Source organism: Mustela putorius, unplaced genomic scaffold (assembly GCF_011764305.1).
Source record: "Mustela putorius furo isolate JIRA1106 unplaced genomic scaffold, ASM1176430v1.1 tig00003834_pilon_pilon_pilon, whole genome shotgun sequence".
Taxonomy (NCBI): domain Eukaryota; kingdom Metazoa; phylum Chordata; class Mammalia; order Carnivora; family Mustelidae; genus Mustela; species Mustela putorius.
In genome coordinates, this window is record NW_025421987.1 from 93,869,653 (window position 1) to 93,882,262 (window position 12,610).

Genomic DNA, 12,610 nt, shown 5'->3' on the forward strand with positions numbered 1-12,610 from the left:
CGCGCCATTGGCCGCCAGGCCTTGTGCCTGGCGGCCAATGGGGGGGCGCGGTCCACGAGCTGTGCCGCGTGTCTCCTCCTCCCATTGGCTGAAAGTTACTGTGGGAAAGAAAGTTTGGGAAGTTTCACACGAGCCGTTCGCGTGCAGTCCCAGATATATATAGAGGCCGCCAGGGCCTGGGGATCACACAGGATCCGGAGCTGGTGCAGATAACAGTGGAATCCCCCGTCTACCTCTCTCCTTGGTCCTGGAATAGCGCTACTGGTCACCAAGTAGCCATAAGATATTATAATAAACCCTCAGCACTTGCTCAGTAGTTTTGTGAGAGTCTCAAGTGAAAGGGACATAAACAAAACAATTTTCTGTGTGAAGGACTCCAAAAATAAAATTCTCTAGGGATTAAAAAAAAAAGCAACAGAAAATGCCAGCTGATATAATGGAGAAAAATTCCTCGTCCCCGGTGGCTGCTACCCCAGCCAGTGTCAACACGACACCGGATAAACCAAAGACAGCATCTGAGCACAGAAAGGTAAGGGCAGTACCACTCTCTCTCTGCAGCCCTAAGAAATTAAGTCGGGGTTGGGGGGCTCCCTTCTCCCCTGAAACCCCGGGGTGAAATGGCAGATCCCATGGGAACTCATGGCTTTTTTTTTTTTTTTTCTTACAGTCCTCAAAGCCTATCATGGAGAAAAGACGAAGAGCAAGAATAAATGAAAGTCTGAGCCAGCTGAAAACACTGATTTTGGATGCTCTTAAGAAAGATGTAAGTGGGTAATGCTGCCTTTTTTTTTTTAAATTAAAAATGAAATACCATTTCTCATGTACAAAACGTGACCACCACCCCCGCCCCCGCCCCAACTGGCGGGATGGTCCCCGCCTATACTGCGTTCTCTGAGGCCAGAGGGCCGAGCCCCCTCCAGGGTCCGAGGATGTCGGCGCAGCGGCCGGGAGGTGAGGGGGAGGGACCCCAGACTCCGAGGCCGCTGGCCGGGTTCTCACTTAGTGCCTTGCCTCTTATTCTGTGCAGAGCTCGCGGCATTCCAAGCTGGAGAAGGCGGACATTCTGGAAATGACAGTGAAGCACCTCCGGAACCTGCAGCGGGCGCAGATGACGGGTGAGGGCGGCTCGCCGCGTCCCTCTCTGCGGGCGTCCCCTTCGCCCCGCGGTGATTTCTTCCAGACTTCCGCCCGTGGTTGTGAGAGGCATTCAGCTACATTTTACTGCCTTGGCTCACTCTTGCGTTCCCACGGTCTGGGGCTTATTTATAGCCACAACTCCAAGTTGTTACTGTTCCGGAAAGGGAGGGAGAGAGGTTGTAGCGGCGAGGGTGGCGGGCGGCTTGGCAGTGGGGGGAAGCGGGTGGGGACGAAAAGACTCAGAACCGAGGCGGTTTTGAGCTGCGTGGAACGTAGGGGTCACCTGGTTTAGCACTCCCCGCTTCCCCATTAGAGTAGGGGAAATGCGGTCCGGATGGCGGGGAAGGGAGGGGGAAGGGCATTGCCCAAGGTCACTACGCGCGCGCGGACCGTGGGGGAAGATGTGAGGCTGAATGGGTTAAAATAGAGCTGCGGGGAATGGAAAGGAACCGTCTCAACTCCGGCTGCCAAGCTAGTGTTGAGAGGTGGAAGGTTTTTCTAAACCACCACCCTACCCCCAACGCCAGCCGGGGGCTGTTCCGCTGGCGGGTGGTCAGGGAGGAGCGCCGCGGGGACCTCCCAGGGCGGAGGCGGTGGCCTCAGGGCCAGGGCCACTGGGTGACCGTCTGTCTGCTTCTGGCCCGCAGCCGCGCTTAGCACAGACCCGAGCGTGCTGGGGAAGTACCGCGCCGGCTTCAGCGAGTGCATGAACGAGGTGACCCGCTTCCTGTCCACGTGCGAGGGCGTTAACACTGAGGTGCGCACCCGGCTGCTCGGCCACCTGGCCAACTGCATGACCCAGATCAACGCCATGACCTACCCGGGGCAGCCGCACCCCGCCTTGCAGGCGCCGCCGCCGCCGCCGCCGCCCCCGCCGGGACCCGGCGGTCCGCAGCACGCGCCATTCGCGCCGCCACCGCCGCTCGTGCCCATCCCCGGGGGCGCGGCGCCCCCTCCCGGCGGCGCGCCCTGCAAGCTGGGCAGCCCCGCTGGAGAGGCTGCTAAGGTGTTCGGCGGTTTCCAGGTGGTGCCGGCTCCAGACGGCCAATTTGCCTTCCTCATCCCCAACGGGGCCTTCGCTCACAGTGGCCCCGTCATCCCAGTCTACACCAGCAACAGCGGGACCTCCGTGGGCCCGAACGCAGTGTCGCCTTCCAGCGGCCCCTCGCTCACGGCGGACTCCATGTGGAGGCCGTGGCGGAACTGAGGGGCTCAGGTCACCCCTCCCCCTAAACTCCCAACCCACCTCTCTTCCTTTGGGACACTCAACAGGAACTTGGACACTGGGAGAAAAGAGGACTTCTGTGATTAAGTGGTTATTTTGGTTTTTTTAATTTCTAAAAAGTTACTTTTTTGTAGAGAGCTGTATTAAGTGACTGACCATGCACTATATTTGTATATATTTTATATGTTCATATTGGATTGCGCCTTTGTATTATAAAAGTTCAGATGACATTTCGTTTTTTACACGAGATTTCTTTTTTATGTGATGCCAAAGATGTTTGAAAATGCTCTTAAAATATCTTCCTTTTGGGAAGTTTATTTGAGAAAATATAATAAAAGAAAAAAGAATGAAGGCTCCTATGTCTTTGAGCTGATTATTTCAGAATATGTTTAAAAAAAAAAAAAAAGAAAGAGGAGGCTCTTGGCAGAAGGTGGATTACAGGTAATTTTGAAAATTCAGTCACTGGCTCCTTTGTTATTAGAAGAACATTTTTAAAAATCCGTCAAAACTTTTACCAATGCTCCGTGAATTAAATTACACTTAATTTGCAGGAACCCATCTAATATGGCTACTCTGATCAATTTGTGGTCTATCTCTTAAAGGATTTCAAAAAATTTTTTGTTGCAGTTGGGTAAATTATTCAGTCCTGGTTCTCCCACTAGCTCCTTCTGAGGAAGGTTGAACCCAGCTGAAGTAATGAAGTTAATAGAGTAATGCGTGCTCACCTCCCATTAAGGAAGACCCTTGTTGGCACTGCGTCTGTCCAAAGTAAATGGATTCAGGCAGCCTCTAGCCTTCAGTGTTGGAGCCTGTTTAATTAGTGAATACTAAGGTGCAGCTAGGCATTCCCTTGTACCAGCATCCAAAAGTTTGAAAATGCCTCTCCGCACCCTCTTCAAGCAAGCTGAGAAGGTCAACAGATTCCTTCTGCCAAGGAACAGCTAGTTAGACTCCCAAGTGGAGCCCAAGTCCAGATGATTAACACCAGACATATGTTTTTGATAAGTTTCTGCGCTTGCCTCTAATAGAGAAAGCATGTGGGGGCTGCGCTGGCAGGCACACAGGCCATCTTCCCTTTAATACAAACAGCAAGCGACCCCTTCGCTTGGTCATGCCCCATTTCCAGGCAAGATGTGGGCTCCAGATAGAAGCAAAAGGGTTGTCTCGGGTTTCAGCTCACATAACCCTCCTTAACAAGTCCTAACTCAAAGCGGACAGCTTTAAACTGTGCCAGGATCTGCAGGGAATTTCTTCCAAATCCCATCACAAAGGCTTGTCAGATTTTGTCAGATTTGGCCAGGTGTTTGACTGCATCCAGGTGTTGGGGAAATGAAAACCACGAGCCCTGCGAGACCAGACACATCAGCCGCGCTGTGGGTCTGGCGGGCGCGCCCTCCTCCCCCACCGCCGGCCAGTCCTCCTCCCCTCCCTGCCCCTCCCGCCAGCCTCCTCTCATCCCCCTTCTTTTAGAACGTCTTCTGGGAGGAGAAGGATGAGGCGGGAGAAATCAATCTTTGAAGCCTTCCTAACAAAGATAAAGCCAACGATTTTCTGTCTTGTTTCAAAAGCTTTACCTCTCCCCCGCCTTGCTCTGGCCTTTCCCACAGGCCAGTGTGGAGAGTCGCTCTATCACAGGAATGATCGAGCTAGCAGACAGCACTTTTCTACCCGAATACCTTCGACCCAGCTTCGGACCCAGAGGGAGAGTTTTAAAGATACTTTTTAAAATTTGGCTCCTACTTGTCTCATTAGGTGAAAGGAGTCCAATACCCGCCCCGGAGAAATACACAAATATATACACATACACTCCTTTTTATCGTACCATTTTTGCATGATTTCCCTCTTGTTTAAACGCAAACATAAAGCAATTGCTCTGTGAAGACACCCAACACAAACCTAAATGCTTCATTTGGCAAACTTGTCCTCTGCCTCCCTAGAAGTCCTTAACTGTCCCGGCATAAATAATGGAGGCATCAGGGTCTCATTTTTATAAAAATACCTGTATTTTTTTTTTAAGGCACACACACACACACACCAGTGCAATCTCTACACCAACTTAAAATTAAATCTGTCTTTCCGTGTATTAAAAGGGAACGACTGAAAAAGTGAATTTTTATTAACATCAAAGTACAGAGATCTCTTAGGGGAGGGAAATTTAAGGAAAAGAAGATCTCTTGGGGGGACGGAATAATATATTTAAGAAAAAGAGGTAAAAATTTGTTCTTTTGGTAATCTGAAAATCGGGTTTTTTTTTTCCCCCTGGAATTTGGGTCTAGACTCAGATGAAGCATCTGTTTCCATACAACATGGGGAGAAAGAGTAACATCTTGGGCCCCAATGGGAATTTTCAGGCTTCGGTGCCAGCTACCCCACTAAACTGACTGTGTCACTTTGGATGAGTCATTTCCCTTATCTGGGACATTGCCAAGTCCGTAAAACGAGTGGGTTTATTTCGAAGACCTTGTGTCCTCAAGCACCCAAGCTGTTTCTGGAGTAATTGGTCGGGTGGGGAGGGGGTGGGGGACGAAGCTTCAAAGACGACGGCAACCTCGCCCACCCACCCCCCACCCGGCCTGGCCAAGTTTTACGACCTCGAGGCACACCCGGCGGCCCCTCTCTCCCGCCCCGGGCAGTCCCGATGGTTCCAAGAGATAAGGCCCAGCTCGCAGCTCCACGTCCGGATGCGGGCGGGCGGCCTCCGCCTCAACGCGCATTATCCTCTCAATGGAGACCCTCCAGGGCACCGGCCCCCTGCCGTCCCCGGCAGCATCCGGAGCGGGAAAGGCGCTGAACTGGAAGGGGAGCTCTCCCCGGTGGAGACGCGAGCCTTCTCTAATGAATCAGTGCGACCCCGGGGCGCGCCCCCTCCTCGCGCCCCATTCCACCCCCACGTGTTTCTGGAATGGGGGCCCAGGGGTTAAACTGGACCCCCTCATCGTCACCACCGTCCCGGGAAACCTGTCATTAAAGTCAATTAACTTTTCCCACACCCCTTGGCCGGTAACAGCCCGCTGCTAGCTTCCTCCTCGGCTCCTAAGTGCAACCAGATGGGCCGCCGAGCTGCCCCCGCCGCGCGCCCGCCAGGGAGGCCCGGGGGTTCCAAGGGAGGCCGCCGGGGCCCGCGGCCCGGGGCGGGAGCAGGCCAGGGCGGCCACGCCGGGCCAGCCCCGGCGGCCCTGCGGCCAAGGTGGTTTGCTTAGCAGGCCTGGCTGCTTTCTGGCAGGAAATGAATAGCTCCCAGATGAGCTCAGGCAACCTGAGAGGTCGTGAGAACGGCGCGAACCCCCGCCTGTGCAGCCGGCAACCTGCCAGGCCGCGGGGGGAGCGGGCGGCGGCGGCGGCGGGAGGCCGGGAGGCCCGGCGGGCGGGCGGGCGGGCGGCGGCAGGGGGAGAGGGAGGAGGGAGCCGCTGACACACGAGCCCGCGCCCGCTCCCGCTGACAGGCAGGCAGCCGCCCGCGCCCGGCCGCCTCCCCCGCTTCCCCCGCCCCGGGCCCCAGCGCCTCCCAAGCAGCAGGCCCCAGCCGCAGAAATGCGGCCGCCCGGCCCCGCCAGGGCCTGGGGGTGGGGCGGCCTGCCAGTGTTTTTCCAGTTCCCCCGGTAGCTCCGGGCCGCATTTAGAAGCCGGGGAAACTGGGCCGAGGCCAGTGTCAGGGCACCCGAGGCCCTGCCAAGCGTCAGGCCAAGCCAGGGCGGGAGTGGGCAGGGAGGGGGTGGAGGAGGGGCGGGGGTAGGGGGGAAGGCCATCTTGGCCCACACCGGCGTCCCAAAAATGACCGAGCCGCGCCACAGCAACTCTGAACTCTAAAAAACAAAACAAAACAAAAAAAAAAAAAAAAACTCGTTTCTAAAAACCCTGAGCACCTACAAAGTGTCCAGCAGGCCCACCGCAAGAGTTGCGAAGATAGCAGTAACTCCTACCCAGCCCCTAACTCCCAGAGCTCTGGTTTAGCTAGGAAGACAGACAAACATTCAGGTGACTCATCCCAGGTATGATGAGGTAAGCGCCAAAGATGAAGTTTAAACAAAGGGCACCTAAGAACAGAGAGATTAATTCTGATTTGAGAGGAAACCAGGTAAGTTTTTCAGGGAGTTGGCACTTGAAGCTGAGAGCTGAAAGATGAGATCAACAGGAAGAGAAAGGAGGCATAGGAAGGTGAAAGAAGAGGCAGAGATGGGTAAATATTTAGGTCCAGTTTGAGAAATTTCCGGACGTTCGCCGTGGTAGTCCTATTTAAATTTTCAAATATATAACTTGGCCTAGAGGCCAGGAGGGGGAAAAAATAAAAGGAGGACCAAGCTGTCTGTCTGCTTCAGTCCTTGGTTTACTGCAGAAGTCCGAGGGTGTAAAGCATAGCGTCTGGCTTCAGGTTGCTTAGGTTGTAAGACCAAGGCGAATTAAGTTCTTTGAGCCTTGTCTGTAACTTGGGGCTCAGAGGGGCAGTATTTCATAAGGTGGTGAGGATAAAATAAGTAAGTGCACGTAAAGCATTTAGAATGGTGCTTGGCACAGGAGACCTCAACGCATGGTCAAAGCCACGCCAGCGAGGAAGGGATGCTCACCAAACGCGGATGCCAAACGCTGAACTTTGCCCAGTGGACCACTTTTAATTGCACCAGGCCCTATGTGAAAGGCCTGCTGCTTCTTCCATAGTTTTTGAATTTCATGTACTCATTCAATAATTCCTGGGGCCCCTTCGTGGCTCAGTTGGTTAAGCTTCTGCCTTGGGCTCAGGTCATGACCCCAGGGTGCTGGGATTGAGGCCCCCCCAATAGGGCTCTCTGCTCAGTAGGAAGCCTGCTTCTCCCTCTCCCACTCTCCCTGCTTGTGTTCTCTCTGTGTCTCTCTCTGTCAAATAAATAAAATCTTTTTAAAAAATTACTGAATGAGGCACTACGGGAATAAAGGCTGAAGAAAGGCGTGAGCTCTACGGCTGCAAAGCTCACGGTCTAGTAGGCAAGACAAACCAGTAAAAAAAATTAATAACAATAATAGTTAGTCTGTGTTAAGTGCCATAAAAGAGAAGTAGTGCACCTTGATGGTGCAAAAGAAGGGGACATGTCATAGCATAATTTGGTCCTCCAAATTAATTATGATTAACCTGGGAATCTGTGTGACCGCAGACGTGGCAGGCATGGTATGTAACTAGTCAAATTCCACAGAAGAAAAGCTATTGTTAAATGGTTAATTTGAAGATTAATCCTTTTATGATACTAGTATGTTCCAAATGAGCACAGTCTACGAGATGTGGTCAAGGAACTGGACACAATTCAAGGAATCCGGTTCCAAATTGGCCACTACCTGTGAAATGCTGAGTGAGTCCCCTAGAGTCTCTGGGCTTCCATTTCCTCCCTGACAAGGTGGGAAGTTTAGACCGGAAGTCTCTAAAGTCCTTTTCAACTCCGTGGTCTGTGATTCTCTTTCCTCAGCTTGCTTCCATGTGTCTCCACATTTTGACACATGCTCTGTGGCTCTGAGAACCTGTATCTGGCATAGTTCAAAACTTTCGACCAAAGGCTGGGATGATTTTACAACCAAGTACTTCCATCCGCAGTAAAAGATGGGGAAGCAGACCCGAATAGATGGGCATTGTAGTTCCACTGTTGCAAGCAAACAGGCCGCATGTTAGATTCTGTAGCCGGGCCGTGTTGGTGAGAATCATGTTCACAGCACGGCACATCAAAGGAAGATTGTGTCTCGCGGGATTTGCTCACATATCTGCTCCTAAGACCCTATACTTTGCTGTAATATCTTGTTATCTTACTGGGAAAACTGAATAACAAGAGTTAAAAATACCACCACTTTCCTTCTTGATCCTAAAAATTGCTTCCCATCCTTCTCATTTGCCCACTTCTTTCCTGAAAAAAAAAAAAAAAAAGAACGTGATCTGTTGTTTATCAGGACTCCTTCCATTTAGGAAACATAGTTCCCCAACTGGCTAGAATTTTTCCACTAGTACACTTACTGGATTAAATAAACTTACTGAATTAGTCTTGTTAAACAAGAATGTCAGTCTGAATTAGGGGAAAATCTAAATTTTAAAAATTCAATAGGGAGAGCAGTAAATTTTGTAAATACTTGTAGCAAGTCTGAATTCATAGTTTACAAAAGCACTTGCTCTTATAAAACAAATAAAGTCATTTAAAGAACGTATTCTCCTAAACCGGTTAAACGTGGCTTTTGCAATATTATTTATAAAATAGGTGACCCTTGAAGAATGCAGGTTTGACCTCTGCAGGTCCCCTGTATGTGGACTTTTTTTTTTTTTTCAGTAAATACAGTACAGTACTATAAAATATATTTTCCCTAAATACAGTACAGTACTATAAAATATATTTTCCCTAAATACAGTACAGTACTATAAAATATATTTTCCCTAAATACAGTACAGTACTATAAAATATATTTTCCCTTCCTTATGATTTTCTTCATAACGTTTTTTTTCTCTGGTTTACCATAAGAATACAGTATGTAATACATGTAATATACAAAATATGCGTTAATTAATTGTTTAGGTTATCACTAAGGTTTCTGATCAATACTTTATTAGTAGTTTATTAGGAGATAAACTTTTGGGAGTCAAAAATTATATGCAGATTTGAGGATGGGGGAGATCCATGCTATAGTTCCTGCATTGTTCAAAAGCAAACCATAAAAATCTTTCTTTGGAGTAAGAAAAAGAGCTCTCATTGCAACCCAAGTAAATAATTGTAGCCTAAATTAATAATAAGGCTTTACTGTAGCTAGTCTATGTCTGGATATGTTTGAGTTGTAGTCTGCCTTTGGGCAAGCAGAGATTGATGCATTTTTTTATTTTCCCTTAAAATTGCAAGTTTCACTCAATGAGAGCAATGTTATTTAAGGAATACTACTTGTAGCTTACTATTTCATTATTCACAAATGTGATCTGTTTTCATGTTAGATTCGTGTCCCTTATTTACTCACCAGCATGAGACATGACCTTTGTAAGTCCAGCTCACAGAAAACTCCTGCCTAGAGAAACACCGGGGTGGACAAGCCCCGGCACCCAAAATGTCATGTTTCCTGCTCCATAGTTTCTCTTCTATGAGCCTTCCCCCCTTAGCCATAAAAATCTGTCCTTATGACATCAAAATATGTCACAGGATTACCATTCCTTAACAGGGCCAGGAGAAAGAGAAGAAAGAAAAAAACAGGGCCAGGAGAGGGCAAAGGCAATGTCAAATTAGTTTCAAAAGCAACTGCCATATATGATGTTGAGGAGTCAAAGTTAAGTGGGAACGTGGTGAGGGCATTTCTTCATTTAAGTGAACGCCCAATAGATATGTGGACTCAGGGACGGGATACAAAATGTAAAGGAAGTCTTCCTACATCCCAGATTTGTAAAGAACAAGTACTCTTGAACATACAAAGTTCTTTCTTGTGTTCTGTTCCATAATTAGGAACCCCTGATTATTTTTATACAAATAGAATCTTTCAAAGGGGCATCTGTGTGGCTCAGCCATTTAAGCATCTGCCTTCAGCTGGGGTCATGGTCCTGAAGTCCTGAGATTGAGTCCATGTCAGGCAGGGTCCCTCGTATGGAGCAGAGGAGTCTGCTTCTCCCTCTCCCTTTGCTCCTCCCCCTGCTTGTGTGCATGCTCTCTCTCTCTCTCTCTCTCTCTCTCAAATAAATAAATAAAATATTAAAAAACAAACAAACAGAATCTTGTAGAATCACACAGATATTTCCCTTGAAACTCTATATAACAAGGTAACTGGGGAATTGGCCATTAATGCCTTGCAGAAGAGAGCAAGTCTCAAAAACAAAACCAAACAAACAAACAAACAAAAAATCCAAACTAAAGACTCATTTGTGTGCTTTTTGTTTTTTGTTTTTTTGGCAGCAAAAAGCTTTATTGTGGTCCATTTGATCCAGGCTCGGGAGAGAGCTCCAGGGCGATTAAAAAGCTGCCTGTTGGTTGCAGAGAGATGCTCAGGCACAATCCCTGGGACCAGGGAGAGGCCAGAGGGGCCCCTGGAAGGCTGCTGGGCTCTTGATGCTCCTAGTTGGGTGGTCGCCCATCTACTTGCTGACTCTCACCTCCTCATCTAGGAAGTGGCTCTCCAGGAAGTCACAGAGGTGGGGGCCTGAGCGGGCAGAACCCAGAGCAGGCAGATTCCAAAGGGACCAGCCCAGGCTCTTCTCTGGAACCAGGGTGCCTTCCATGGCATCCAGGGTTCCCCTTCCACTCATCTTGGGACGGCTTCTCCATGTCCTAGAAGAGGGCCCTGCCACTGGACTGGTTTTGCACCTGCAAGAGAAGCTCAGTGCCCTAGTGCTTCTCCTGGGCCACGCCCTCTGGAGCCACATTGTAGTAGTGGAAATAGGAGCCCAGACAGAGGGAGGGGTAGGACCCCGCGGATGGATGTTGAGCGGGGCCAACAGCAGCCTCCACCTTAGTGGAATAATTCTCACAAATCTGGGAGATCTTGTGGATCTGTAATAAGGAGCTAAGCTCAAAAGAGGGTGTTGGCCATCCTGGAGGCAGAGGGTGGCCAGGAAGATGGCTCTGAAGGTTGCATCTAGAACAAAGGGTGGAGGGTGGTAGGAGGCTGATAGAAGGCTTCCCTGGGTCTGTTCTGTCCAAACACCCATAAAGCAAGAGGCAGATCTGTGGGACCTCCCCCCATAACCCGTGCCCTGCCTCATTCATGCTATTTTTGTTTTCCTGTTTCGGGGTAGGGGTAGGGGCAAGATGGGGAGGCCGAGGTTGGAGGGGCTGCCTAATATATGATCCTCTAGAGAACCCTGAAACTACTTTTGCGTGATATGTTTGAGATTTCATTGTCGGTTCAAAACAGCCACAGAAGAGGCATTTTTGAAGCAGTTGAATGCTGGGAGCCTTTCAGAAAGGATAACTTAGGGACACCTGGGTGGCTCAGTGGGTTAAGCATCTGCCTTCGGCTCAGGTCATGATCCTAGGATCCTGGGATGGAGTCCCACATTGGGCTCCTTGCTCAGCGGGGTGCCTGCTTCTCTCTCTCCTCTGCCCGCCACTCTGCCTGCTTGTGCACTCTCTCTCTCTGAAAACAAATAAATAAAATCTTTAAAACAAAAACAAAAAGGATAACTTAAACTGTTGCTATCACCTCACCAAGTTACAAAGACCTCAGGCCAGAGTCATATTTAAACATACACTGGTTTAAAAAAGAGAAGTTGCCTTTCCCACAGTCCATCATCTTGAAATCTGGCAATCAGTGTCTAACCTGATAGCGGGCTGAATTCAGCTTCCTCTTTAAAAGCCAGCTTTTAGAGTTAGCCCACAGCTTCCAGCCTGGGGTCCTGGCCTCAGCTCTGTGCTTTCTCTCCTTTGCCAGGACCCTCCTCAGCCTCTCCACTGTACTCCCTGGAAACTTGTTCTGTTTTCAGTGGATGCCCCTTTACCGCAGCCCTTTACCCCCTCATTGTCTGGTTCTCCCTTTGTTGTGAGCCTGCTGGATAAATGACTCTTCATGTCCCCCACCCAGGGTGCCAGTAGGCAGGAAGTCGGGTGGGGGGGCGGGGTGAGGAGTGTGCACACCCGGGCTGGGGAATGGGGTCCCGGAAGTAGGGGTTTGTACCTGGGTCAGGGAGCATGGATGCCATGGGCTATGAGTGAGGACACAGTCTCTGCCTCCCCAGACCCTCGCCAAACCATGGCTTCTCCTTCTTCGGGTGAAGACCTGTCCTTGGTGGCATCCAGTTCTCTTTAATCTCCGTTCCTCCTCATCTCCTGACCTCCCTCAAGCTCGCCTTCACCTGGCTGGGCCTCCCTTCTTTTTCAGAGATGGGCTGTGATGCCACCCCTTTCCCCTTCATGGAAGGTGTGGTTCAAAAAACATCCACTTTTATTCCTGACTTTGAACCTCCCTTACCTTATTTTTACTTTTCTTCGCAGCCTAGAATCACATTTATTTCTCCACAGTCTCCACAGAGCCAACTTCAAGCCTTCCGCTCTCTCCACCTGCAACTTCTCTCCCTTCTCACCAGGAAACTCCTGACAGCTCCCTCGCGGCCCCCACTGTCTCAGTCTTCTCATGGCCACTGTCGCTTGCGGCCAGGCTTCTGTGTCCCCCTCTCCACAGAATGCTCTGGCCAGGGCAAAACTCAGTGAACAAGCCAGATAGTCACTTTTCTGTCTTCTCCTCTGTCAGCATTCCTGAGGTTTCGACCAGGTGCAAACTCCATCCTTGAAATTCCCTCCTTCCTTAGCCCCTGGGGCATATCTTCCTCCTAACTTCTTCCAA

At 50.0% G+C, this 12,610-nt stretch overlaps 1 protein-coding gene across 1 annotated transcript; it reads left to right on the forward strand.

Moving 5' to 3' along the window:
• Nucleotides 1-157: 157 nt before the first annotated feature.
• On the forward strand, nucleotides 158-2,721 carry HES1 (hes family bHLH transcription factor 1). Its single transcript, XM_004745288.3, has 4 exons — nucleotides 158-529; nucleotides 668-763; nucleotides 1,028-1,115; nucleotides 1,785-2,721. The coding sequence occupies exons 1-4, from the start codon at nucleotides 422-424 to the stop codon at nucleotides 2,342-2,344; spliced, it is 852 nt and encodes a 283-aa protein (XP_004745345.1). The 5' UTR covers nucleotides 158-421; the 3' UTR covers nucleotides 2,345-2,721.
• Nucleotides 2,722-12,610: the final 9,889 nt, after the last annotated feature.

Bases quoted from the DNA above. Each gene is read 5' to 3' on its own strand.
- HES1 (XM_004745288.3), top strand. From the start codon at position 422: ATGCCAGCTGATATAATGGAGAAAAATTCCTCGTCCCCGGTGGCTGCT. The intron at 530-667 runs GTAAGGGCAGTA...TTTTTCTTACAG, and splicing joins CAGCATCTGAGCACAGAAAG to TCCTCAAAGCCTATCATGGA. The intron at 1,116-1,784 runs GTGAGGGCGGCT...TCTGGCCCGCAG, and splicing joins GCAGCGGGCGCAGATGACGG to CCGCGCTTAGCACAGACCCG.